Source organism: Delphinus delphis, chromosome 9 (assembly GCF_949987515.2).
Source record: "Delphinus delphis chromosome 9, mDelDel1.2, whole genome shotgun sequence".
Lineage (NCBI taxonomy): Eukaryota > Metazoa > Chordata > Mammalia > Artiodactyla > Delphinidae > Delphinus > Delphinus delphis.
In genome coordinates, this window is record NC_082691.1 from 31,974,861 (window position 1) to 31,987,745 (window position 12,885).

The 12,885-nt window shown below is 36.9% G+C and overlaps 1 protein-coding gene across 3 annotated transcripts in view; it reads right to left on the reverse strand.

The window, feature by feature from the left end:
• Positions 1-12,885, reverse strand: part of SLC25A40 (solute carrier family 25 member 40) — a 58,476-nt gene that overhangs the window by 24,589 nt on the left and 21,002 nt on the right. Inside the window, exons 2-5 of one of the 3 annotated variants that reach the window (XM_069541011.1) lie at positions 11,500-11,565; positions 8,728-8,832; positions 7,442-7,501; positions 5,617-5,723 (exon numbers count right to left, since the gene is read on the reverse strand). In XM_069541011.1, coding sequence (XP_069397112.1) covers positions 5,617-5,723; positions 7,442-7,501; positions 8,728-8,832; positions 11,500-11,565 — 338 coding nt within the window. Of the gene's footprint in view, positions 1-5,616; positions 5,724-7,441; positions 7,502-8,727; positions 8,849-11,499; positions 11,566-12,885 lie in introns of all 3 variants that reach the window. The other 2 variants (XM_060020375.2, XM_060020376.2) reach the window with 2 other exon arrangements.

The window sequence follows — 12,885 nt, forward strand, 5'->3', positions numbered from 1 at the left end:
CATGAAAGCCCGCATGCAGCAACGAAGACTCAACACAGCTAAAAATTAATTAATTTAAAAAAATTAAAATGGGGCTTCCCTGGTGGCGCAGTTGTTGAGAGTCCGCCTGCCGATGCAGGGGACGTGGGTTCGTGCCCCGGTCCGGGAAGATCCCACATGCCGCGGAGCGGCTGGGCCCGCGAGCTGTGGCCGCTGAGCCTGCGCGTCCGGAGCCTGTGCTCCGCAATGGGAGAGACCACAACAGTGAGAGGCCCCCGTACCGTAAAAAAAAAAAAAAAAAAAATCATTAAAAAAAAAAATTAAAATGGATTAAAGACTTAAACTTAAGACCTGAAGGCAAAAATCTTAATAGAAAAAAACCTAGGCAGGGGATTTCCCTGGTGGTGCAGTGGGTAAGACTCTGTGCTCCCAATGCATGGGGCCTGGGTTCAATCCCTGGTCAGGGAACTAGATCCCACATGCATGCCGCAACTAAGAGTTCCCATGCCACAACTAAGTCTGCATGCCATAACTAAGAAGCCCACATGCCACAACTAAGAGTCCACATGATGGACTTCCCTGGTGGCGCAGTGGTTGAGAGGCCGCCTGCCGATGCAGGGGACACGGGTTCGTGTCCCGGTCCGGGAAGATCCCACATGCCACGGAGCGGCTGGGCCCGTGAGCCATGGCCGCTGAGCCTACGCGTCCAGAGCCTGTGCTCCGCAACGGGAGAGGCCACAGCAGTGAGAGGCCTGCGTACCGCAACAACAACCACCAAAAAAAGAGTCCACGTGCCACAACTAAAGATCCCACATGCCGCAACGAAGATCCCGCGTACTGCAACTAAGACCTGGTGCAGCCAAATTAAATAAAATAAATAATTTTTTAAAAAGAAGAAGAAAACATAGGCAGTATGCTCTTTGACACTGGTCTTTGCAATATTTTTTTGGATATGTCTCCTCAGGCAAGGGAAACAAAAGGAAAAATAAACAAATGGGACTACATCAAACTAAAAAGATTTTGCACAGCGAAGAAAACTATCAACAAAACGAAAAGGCTACCCACTGAACAGGAGAAAATATTTGCAAATGATATATCCAACAGGTGGTTAATACCCAAAATATACAAAGAACTTATAGAACTGAACATCAAAAAATCCAAAAAAACCTGATTAAAAAATTGGCAGAGAATCTAAACAGACATTTTTCCAAAGAAGACATACAGATAGCCAACAGGCACATGAAAAGATGCTCACCATCACTAATCATCAGGGAAATGCCAATCAAAACCACGATGAGATATCACCTCACACCTGTAAAAATGGCTATTATCCAAAAGACAACAAATAAACAAGTGTTGGCAAGGATGTGGAGAAAAGGGAACTCTTATGCACTGTTGGTGGGAATGTAAATTGGTGCAGCCACAATGGAAAACAGTATGAAGCTTCATCAAAAAACTTTAGGGCTTCCCTGGTGGCGCAGTGGTTGAGGGTCTGCCTGCCGACGCAGGGGACGCGGGTTCGTGCCCCAGTCCGGGAAGATCCCACATGCCGCGGAGCAGCTGGGCCCGTGAGCCATGGCCGCTGAGGCTGCGCGTCCGGAGCCTGTGCTCCACGACAGCAGAGGCCACAACAGTGAGAGGCCCGCATACTGCAAAAAAAAAAACCACTTTAAATAGAAGTACCACATGACCCAGCAATTCCACTCGTGGGTATGTATACAAAGAAAACAAAAATACTAATTCAAAAAGGTATATGCACCCTATGTTCACTGAAGCATTATTTACAATAACCAAGATATGAAAGCAACGTAAATAGATGAATGGGTAAAGAAAATGTGAGATACACATACCTATCTATTGATAGGTCGATATAGATAGATAGATAATGGACTATTACTCAGCCATTGAAAAGAATGAAATATTGCCATGTGTGACAACATGGATGGACCAAGAGGGTATTATGCTAATTGAAATAAGTTAGAGAAAGACAAACACTGTATCATTTCCCTTATATGTGGAATCTAAAAAAACAAATGAACAAACATAACGAAACAGAGTTACAGATACAGACAACAAACAGGTGGTTGCCAGAGGGGAGGGGGAGGAGAGAGAGGAAAGAAATAGGTGAGGGAGATTAAGAGGTATAAACTTCCAGTTACAAAGTAAAGGATTCAAGGGGATGAAATGTATCTTGTGAGGAATACAGTCAATAACTATGTAATATTTTTACACGGTGACGTATAGTAACTAGAATTATCATGGTAATCATTTTGATATGCATAGAAATATATCAAATCACTATGTTGTGTAACAGGAACATAGTATTGTCGGTTAATTATACTTCAAAAACAAACTCATAAAAAAGAGATGATTTTTCCTAGCAGACATTAAAATCTTTTGTTTGTTTGTTTAAAAACAAGCTCTGGCCAGTTTTATTAAAGAAAATTTGTGCATGATTTACCTTTCAAAAAAAAAAGAGATGAGATTTGTGGTTACCAGAGTTGGGGGGTGGGGGGAAGGGAGAATTGGATGAAGGTCAAAAGGTACAAACTTCCAGTTATAAGATAAATAAGTACTAATAAATGATGTACAACATGATAAAGATAATGAACATGGCTGTATGTTATACACCGAAGTTGTTAAGAGAGTAAATCCTAAGAGTTCTCATCACAAAAAATTTTTTTTCTGTTTCTTTAATTTTGTATCTGTGAGATGGTGGATGGTAATTATTCTGGAAATCATTTCATGATGTATGTAAGTCAAATCATTATGCTGTACACCGTAGACTTATACAGTGCTGTATGTCAATTATATCTAGAAGAAAAAACAGACTGGAGCACTCAGCACAGTAAATATGTCATTTCTCTCCAAATAAGACATACAGGTTTAACACAATTCCTATAAAAATCTCATCAAGATTTTTTGTAGGTATATACAAGATTATTCTAAAATTTATATGGAAAGACAAAGAAACTTTGGAAATAGATAAAACAACTTTCAAAAAGAAAAATAAGAATAAAGTGGGAGGAATCAGTTTACCTGATTTCAGGACTTATTCTATAGCTACACTAAGACCGTGTGGTATTGATGTAGGTAACAGACAAATGTTACAGAATAAACAACCTAGAAATAGATCCACACGATATGCCCAAGTGATTTCTGACAATGTGCAAAAGCATCTTAATGGAGGAAAGATAGCCTTTTCAACAAACGCAACTGGACAACCACATGCTAAAAAACCAAAATGGATCAAACTTCAACCTCAAACCCATACATTATATAAGAATGACTCAAAATGGATCAAGGACTTTAAAAACAGGAGAAGAATCTTCACATCTTAGGGTAAATAAAGAATTCTTAGATTTGACACCAAAAGCATGATCTATAAAGAAAAAATTGACAAATTGGACTTCATCAAAATTAATAACTTTTACTCCATGAAAGACCCTGTTTAAGGGTATAAGAAGGGAAGTTAGAGTGGGAAGGAATGTTTAGTAATCACACATTCAACAAAGGACTCGTATCTAGATAGTATAAGGAGCATTTAAAACTTAACAGTAAAAATACGAACAGTTAAATTAGAAAATGGGCAAAAGACATGAAGAGCCATTTCACTGAAGAGGATATACTGATGGCTAAAAAACATATGAATAGGTTTTCAACATCACTAACCACCAGGGAAATGTAAATTAAAACCACAATGAGATACTACTACACACCTATCATAATTGCTAAAATAAAAATAGTGACAACACCAAATGCTCGTGAGGTTGTGGAGAAATTAGATCAGTCATACATTGCCACTGGGAATGTAAAATGGTCCTACCAGTCTCGTAAACAGGTTGGCAGTTTCTTAAACCTTAAACATGCAACTACCATATGACCCAACAACTGCACTCATGGACATTTACCCCAGAGAAATGAAGACTAACACTGATATTATGATTAATAATAAGAAATATACATTTTGGCCTTAATCCATGGTTCCTGGCACACAGCTCCAAAACTCTTATAATTTCCTAATTAATACAGAGCAAAGGAAGCATCTTTTGTTGATAATTTTTGGTCTTTTGTTCTCAGTCCTGAAATAGCTCCAGAAGATAAGAGGTGAAAGTAGCGTCTTTTGTTATTCACAACAAGCCTCTTCCAACTACACCTAAGTTTATGTTAATGAGGTGATTTTTGGAAAGGCCCTAGAGAACCAAAGGATGGGGGCTGGTTGCCAGGAGGAAACAACCACTTGATTAGAAGGCTGGAACTTTTAGTCCCACCCTCCCCACCCTATCCCAGTCCCCAACCTCAGGGGTTCTGGGAAGGGAGGCAGAACTGGAGGTTTAGTCAGTCACCAAGGGCCAGTGATTTGATCAATCGTGTCTATGTAATGAAGCCTCCATAAAAATCTCTAAAGAATGGCATTTGGAAGCTTCCAGGCTGGTGAACACAGGGAGGTGCTGGGAGAGTGACACACCTGGAGTGGACATGGAAGCTCCACACCCCTTCCCCCAAGTCTTGCCCTGTGCATCTCTTCTGTCTGACTGTACCTGAGTTGTATCCTTTCATAATAAACTAGTAATCTAGTAAGTAAACTGTTTTCCTGAGTTCTGTGAGCTGTTCTAGCAAATTACTGAACCCAAGAGGAGACCTTGGGAACCTCTGATTTACAGCCAGTCATTCAGAAACATAGGTGACAACCTGGACTTGGGAGTGGCATCTGAAGTGGGAGCAGTCTTGCGGGACCTGACACTAACTCCAGGTAGATGGTGTCAGAATTGAGTTAAATTGTAGAATACCCAGTTTGTGAACCCTGGAGAGTTGCTCGGTATGGGGGAAAAAACCCACATATCGGTTCAGAAGTGTTCTAAGTAGAGTGTTAAGAGAAAAAACGTGAGTTTTTTCTTACACTTACTTTCACACAAAAACCTGTGAATGAATGTATGTATCAGTTTTATTCAGAGCCAAAAACTGGAAACCACTCAGAAAACAAACTGTGGTACACATCCATACCATGTAATACTAGTGAGTAATAAAAAGGAACAAACTATTGATACATTAAACAATTTGAATGAATCTTCAGATAATTAAGGGAAAAGTGCCAAACCCAAAATGTTCTGTTATTTCATTTATGTAACATTCTTAAAGTGACAAAATTATATAAATAGAAAACAGATTAGTGATTGCCAGGAGTTAAGAAGTAGATGTAGCTATAAAAGGGAAATAGGAAGGATCCTTGCTGTGATGGAATTGTCTGTATCCTCACTGTATCAATGTCAATATCCTGTGGTCTACTGTACTCATCCTGTCACCTGTTACCACTGGGGGAAACTGGAAAAAGGGTACATAGGGTCTGTCTGTATATTTTTCTTAAAATTGTATATGATCTACAAGTATCTCAAAATAAAAAAGTTTAAAAAAACCCACTCCCTAAGCATAAACAGATGAAAATAAAGTTAGCAAAGAATTAAAAGCAAAAAAAGCACTTTCCCTTTCCTGCTTCAATGTCTACTTTTTAACTGTGGATAAGTGTGCCAACTACCTGATGGACACTTTACTCTCCTGTAATCGTTAAATATTTCATATATAAGAGTAAATATTAGAATAGAAAACATACTGTGATTATAAATAATATAATCTCTTTACCAATGTTCCCTGGAAACGTCCTGGCTTCTTATACCATGCTTTGTTGCCTTCCTCGTCACAGACACATAGATGATCCATAAGTCCATTACTATATAAGAAACATTTTCCTAAGAAAGAAGATTCTAACAGTCAGTGATTATTTCACAAAACTGTATTATTTTTACATATGAACAAAATGAAAGTACGATGAGCAGGCTACACAAAGACATAACTTTGTCTTCACCTTTTAGGATGAAACATAAATAATTTGACTTGCTTAATGACATAGCACTGGGCTCTAAACTCACAGTGGTGAAAAGCAATTGAGTAAATTAGTGGATTATGTTTTCAGAACTGCAGTCAGCAAATGCACATGGAAATAAATTCTTTTCGGTTATCTGAGGGAGCGGAGAGGGAAGACAGAGGAGAAAACCTGTTTTGAAAAGACAGCATGGGTGTACGTCTTCTCTATTTGACCAGAAGAAAACCCTGTGGTATGTAAGGGCAATTCAGACAAAAATATATTATGAAATCTAATGTATATCTGAAAGTTGCTAAGAGAGTAGATCTTAAAAGATCTCATTACATGGAAAAAAATTTATTAACTATGTGAGGTCATGAAAGTTGACTAAATTTATTGTGGTAATCATTTTTCAATATATACATATATGAAATCATTACAGTGTACACCTAAAACTAATACAATGTTATACATCAACTGAAAAAAGACTATGAAAAAATGTTTTTCTCAACCAGTGTAAATAATGCTGTGCTTTGTCCCTTTCTCTGTATTTATACTGCTCAATCTAGACATTTGTCAGCTCCCTCTTAACTGACTACAACTTTCTCTAATAACAATCCTTCCCATTATTGGATTCATTCTTGCTGCCAAAACTGTCTTCTCTATTCTACCATATATAATTCTGTCAATTTCATAATACATTAGTCTAACTTTAATGTACAGGAAACCACTTTACTTTTCAGTCTCTTCCTACAACCCATCTATCCTCTCATCCACCTGAAACAAAGCTAGCTTTCTCACAGTCTGTTTTCTGCTATTTAAACATGTTTGAAACAGCATTATCTTTATAAAACCGCAAAATATTGATCAAGGAATCACTATTTTTGCCCATCTAATAAAAACATATAACTACTCTTTCTTCTCAAAGTCCACATAAGCTATAATGTCCAGCAATTAACCAAGCTGCCTGGTAAAATAATGACTTTCCTATCACTATTCAAGCAACAATTAGATGACTGTTGGATGAATACTGTAGGATGAGCACAGCTCTTGGACTAAAGTAGGAAGCTAGATTCTAAGATGCCTTACAAGTTTAATTCTGTTCTTACTTGTGAGGCACATACTCAAATATAAAATTGTCCTCTGCTTTAATCAGTAGGTTCACAAAAGTGTTATATGTTTTATATACACATATACACAGGCAGTTGACCCTTGAACAACACAGGTTTGAACTGTGAAGGTCTACTTATGCAGATTTTTTTCAATAGTAAATACTGCAGTACTAGACAGTCTGTAGTTGGTTGAATCCAAGGATGAGGAACTGCAAAAACACAGGAACTGTGGACACTGAGGGCCAACTATAAATTACAGGCAGACAACTACGTGGACAGTGGGCAGTGTTAACCCCCTCATTGTTCAAGGGTCAACTGTATTTGTTTTCTGCCTAGACCTCATCATGTACAACTAAGAAATGAGAAAATGTTTCTGCATGAGGATAAAGGCATCAATTTTTAAAAACTAACAAAAAGAATATTATTCAAACAAAAAAGAATACAGCGACATTTAAAAATCTAACAATGTTTTCAGGATAAGCAGAACACATACCTTTGGAGAATGGGTTGTTTTGGGCTTGGAGTCGAATTTTAACAACATCAAAGGGTGTCACTATGAAGATACATAAATCTCAATTAACAAGTGACACCTATAAATTGTACAGACATTTGTCCAAAGAACACAAAATACACTGAATGATACCTTTCCTCGTGACTACACAATGGGTAAGATTATTTATCTTAAAGTGGTTTTGAGTGTTAACATTCTAATTTCTTGCCCTTGAATTTTATTTAGAGTACCAGTGAGAAAATGTAATTAGTCCTCTCACAAGTACTAAACTCTCATTTATAATATTTCTACAACTATAATTCCATTAGCATTAAAACTAAAATACTAGTATTTATAAGAAAATATGTTATCTAAGGTAAAGAATGAAAGTTCCAAAAGTCCATTTAAATATTTGAGAATAACTTTATATTACAAGTAATCAATAATCAAACAATATAAGTCTTCCTATTCTGTTAAATTCACCTATATCAAACAAAAACTATAGATAATGCAAATTTGAGTAAGCTAGTCATAAATCATCCTTCCTACCACATTGTGTAACTCCATTTGGGAACAGTGAAGCAAAGGAGAATGGTTTTAATTTGCAGGCTGTATTTCCTCGTCTGAGAATGAAGAAGTCACATTAGAAGATCTCTAAAGCCTTTACAACCCTAGCATTCTGACCTAAAGACACTACATTCTAAAGCAATTAGTTTACATTTTTCCTAATCATCTGCTATCTTATTTAAATAAACTAGCCAAGTTAAAGTCATTAAAATGCTAAACTGTCACCTAACTATGTCATTTGGCTGTGTCTACAAGAAATTCATTAAAAAAGACATAAAAATGTGGTCCAGAGGAATTTAAGCAATTCACTGTTACTAAAGCAAAGTAAAATATAATTTGAATTTGTTGCCACTATAAGTTGTCCAATTTCTGTATTTTTCATTATGCTAATATTTTATTCCATCTTCTTACTATCTTAAAAAATGGATAATAGAGTCATAAAAGTTTAATATTGATAGGGACCTCAAAGAACTCCTGATCTAAGCTCCTAATTTTAGAGATGGAAAATTAATTTCAAAGAGAATAAGGACTATCCCAACGTGCATTCACCCTGAGAATGGCAAAGCAAGGACTAAAATTCTAGTCTCTTTGTTCTCTGTCCAGGGTTCTTTTCATGTTATCATGATGAAGCATGAATGATAATATTATCATTATTTCACAGATGGTAAAACTCAAATGGAATCAATGATTCATTCAGTTACATGATCTACATATTATTTTACCCATCAGTGATGTCAGTATAGCTCCAGTACAAGAGGCAATCATTTGTTGAAGAGGAGTCACTTTGATAATTGGTGGTCCCGCTGCTTCAAGATCCATATTTTTAACTAATAGAAGAAAAATCTGTTAAAGAAAAGCAAGATGTAAAATAAAAGTGTAATAGAAAATGCCCTTAAAATCAACAGCTAAGAGTTAAATAAACTATAAAAACAATAACCAGTATTACTATCAAAGCACATGTTGTTGGACTTCCCTGGTGGCGCAGTGGTTAAGAATCCGCCTGCCAATGCAGGGGACACGGGTTCGAGCCCTGGTCCAGGAAGATCCCACATTCTGCAGAGCAACTAAACCTCTGCGTCACAACTACTAAGCCTGTGCTCTAGAGCCCGTGAGCCACAACTAATGACCCCATGTGCCACAACTACTGAAGCCTGCACGCCTAGAGCCCGTGCTCTGCAACAAGAGAAGCCACCGCAATGAGAAGCCCATGCACCACAATGAAGAGTAGCTCCCACTAGCCACAACTAGAGAAAGCCCATGCACAGCAACGAAGACCCAATGCAGCCAAAACTAAATAAGTAAATTTACTTAAAAAAAAAAAAAAAGCACATGTTGTTGACCACCATCAGAAGTAAACATGTAAGTTCTATACCCCAAGGCACTAAACAATCATCATTAATAGAACATGTTCTCTATTTTCCAAAAATGGTAATGTACTTCAGCTAAGCTATGTGAGCAGCATCACATTTGAAAGACAATTAATAGATCATTAAGAAAATGGACTCTGGCCATGTAAAAGAATGAAAGCAGCTGACCAACAAGGCTCAAAATCTGAATTTAGCCTCAAAAGAACTACTCAGGTACTCGAACCTAGTACAGAATTATCAGCAAATATAGCACTATTTTTACTGCATATCAAACACTGTTGCAAAGGTACAAAATAAAATCAAAAACATAACCTTTGTAAGAAGCATTATCTTAGAAAACTTTAATGAGAAAAGCAACATATATACTCTGTTGAAAAACTCAGTTAACACAAAAGAATACAAAAATCACTTAGAAACTTATTTTTAAAAAATAACCACCTGGGGCTTCCCTAGTGGCACAGTGGTTAAGAATCCGCCTGCCAATGGAGGGGACACCAATTCGATCCCTGGTCCGGGAAGATCCCACATGCCATGGAGCAACTAAGCCCGTGCACCACAACTACTGAGCCTGCGCTCTAGAGCCTGCGTGCCACAACTACTGAAGCCCGCGTGCCTAGAGCCCGTGCTCCGCAATAAGAGAAGCCACTGCAATGAGAAGCCCACGCACTGCAATGAAGAGTAGCCCCCGCTCACCGCAACTAGTGAAAGCCCACGAGCAGCAACGAAGACCCAACGCAGTCAAAAATAAATAAATTTAAAAAATAAAAAATAACCACTCATGGCCAAAAAAATAAAATAAAACAAGTTTTTTTTAAAAAAAGGGGATTCCCTGGCAGGCCAGTGGTTCAGACTCCATGCTTCCACTGCTAAGGGCCCAGGTTCGATCCCTGGTCCAGGAACTAAGATCCCGCAAGCCGCACGGTACAGCCAAAAAAATAAAACAAATGAAAAAGTAACCACTGGCAACATACAGTATCACCTTTCCAAATGTCTATGTGCATAAAAATACATATATGTATATGTATACACACACGAAGATTACATCTAACTAATCAATTACGTACAAACATTCGTATTATCTGTGTATATGTATTCCTGTATCTGTGTACATGCACCTTTTTTGAAAGACAAAATAGATTACTACTACTCATATTGTTTAGTAGCCAGCTTTAACACTTAAAAATGTATTACAAACATGCCAATAAATAGATTTACATTATCATTTTTAATGCTTACATGGTTTTTAATTATATTTATTTAGTCAGCCTCATATTCTTATTTAGGCTACTGCCAATTTATCATTAATTCATTAATTTCATAAACTCTCATATAAATATCCTTATACATACATCTTACTGTAGTGTTCCTACGATTACTATAGAAAAAAAAGTAAGATTGCTAGGCTAAGCTAAAAACTTGAGACAAATCGCCAAAATGCTTTCCAGAAAGATTGCACCAACTTATACTTCCATATTGGCAATAAATGAGTTCCTATTAGCCCATAAACTCACCAAACGCCCTCTCATATTACATATCATTTATTTTTTCTAAACCATTTGGAAGTAGATTGCCATACATCACACCCCTTTCATCCTAAATACCTCAGAATATTCCTATATAATCAAGGTACAATTATCAAATTGAGGAAACAACGTTGACAGTACTCTACAGTTCATTTTCCAATTTTGTCAATTATCCCAATAATGACCTTTATAAAAATGAATGGTAGTTGTATTGTTTATTTTTTTTATTTATTTTATTTTATTTTTGGCTGCGTTGGGTCTTCGTTGCTGTGCACGGGCTTTCTCTGGTTGGGGCGAGCGGGGGGCTACTCTTAGCTGCAGTGCACAGGCTTCTCACTGCAGTGGCTTCTCTTTGTTACGGAGCACAGACCCTAGGCATGCGGGCTTCAGTAGTTGTGGCACATGGGCTCAGTAGTTGTGGCTCACGGGTTCTAGAGTGCAGGCTCAGTAGTTGTAGCGCATGGGCTTAGTTGCTCCGTGGCATGTGGGATCTTCCCGGACCAGGGCTCGAACCCATGTCCCCTGCACTGGCAGGCGGACTCTTAACCACTGCGCCACCAGGGAAGCCCTGTATTGTTTCTTTAGACTTTTATTATTTACCTACCTGGTTTAAGTCTTTTCCTCAACTCTATGCTCCAATATTTTGTTTGTAACATCAGTAGCTGAAAATCTGTAGTGAAAAAAGAAAGTAACTGTCTTATCTTTTCAGACAGGAATGGGATAACAAGCCTAAAGGAAAGGAGTATATAAAAACTTTAAAACACAAATCAGCAAATATTGATTAACTATTATTTTTTAAATATTTCTATTAAGTGCTTTGAGGAATATGAAGAGCACTCCACAAATGTTATCATTAGAGTTATGAAAGTATTTTCACAAAAATATCTTCATATTTTCCCAGTAAATATACTCTGCTTTAAAAACAATTCTAAACTTGAACATACGGACCCATCTTAGTTTCAAGAGAAGTTGAACAACCAGATTTTGTGACACTTACAGGAAATTCAGAGACTAAAGTAACATGGTAAAGCTTGCCACAAAATATAGGAGAAGGTGTAATACTCTGGTCTACAGGACTACTGTCTTAGTTTCTTCAACAGGTGAAAGTAGGGTGGGAAAAAAGGTGGCAGGGGAGGTATAACCATTCTAGAATAAAGGAATCCAACCAAATGCATCCTGGTTTGAAAAAACAAACTTTAAGAAGCCAGTCTGAAAGTAACTAAAGAAATCTGAACATGGGCTGGATATCAGATAATATTTTTAAATTTTGATTTTGTTAGTGAGATGTTATTACGGTTACGTAGAAAGTGTCTTTTTTTTTAAAAAAGGTTCATACTGACGTATTAAGGGCTGAAATGTTATGATAGCTGTAGTTTATAATAATTCAGAAAAAATATATTATAATGTTAATTATCTGTTAAATCTAGGTGTTAAGTATTTCACTCTTCTGAATTTTTCTGTATATGGGAAAATTCGCACAATAAATTTTTTTTTTAATTCCTGAAATGTATGTAGAACCTTCAAATCTAAGCACCTACTTCTAACATTTGAACACAGGTCTTTTAAGTGGAAAAATAACACACATATGCTACAATACAGGTATATGCCTCCTCCAAAAAGGTAAGAAGACCTACAGTGCTTTATTTTGGCACCATCCTAGCAAAGTTGGCAACCTGAATATTCTCACCTTAAATTAAGGCCAGAAAAATTGACATATTTCTAGCAGTTATTTAGGATGTAAGGGGAAAAATCCAAAAATTAGATGTAACTTTTTAGAACCAAAAATTAAGGTTATTTGAACTTTTATTTCTTAACATATATATATTTCAGAAAAATGTCATATCAACAATCTCTGAAGATCATAACATGAATCTACTTATGAGATCTGAAAAATTAGTCTCCTTTTCAAAATATTGTGGGTCAAATGGATAACATACCCAAAGATTCAGTAAATATGAAGAAAAAGTGGCAAGTTATATATATATAATCT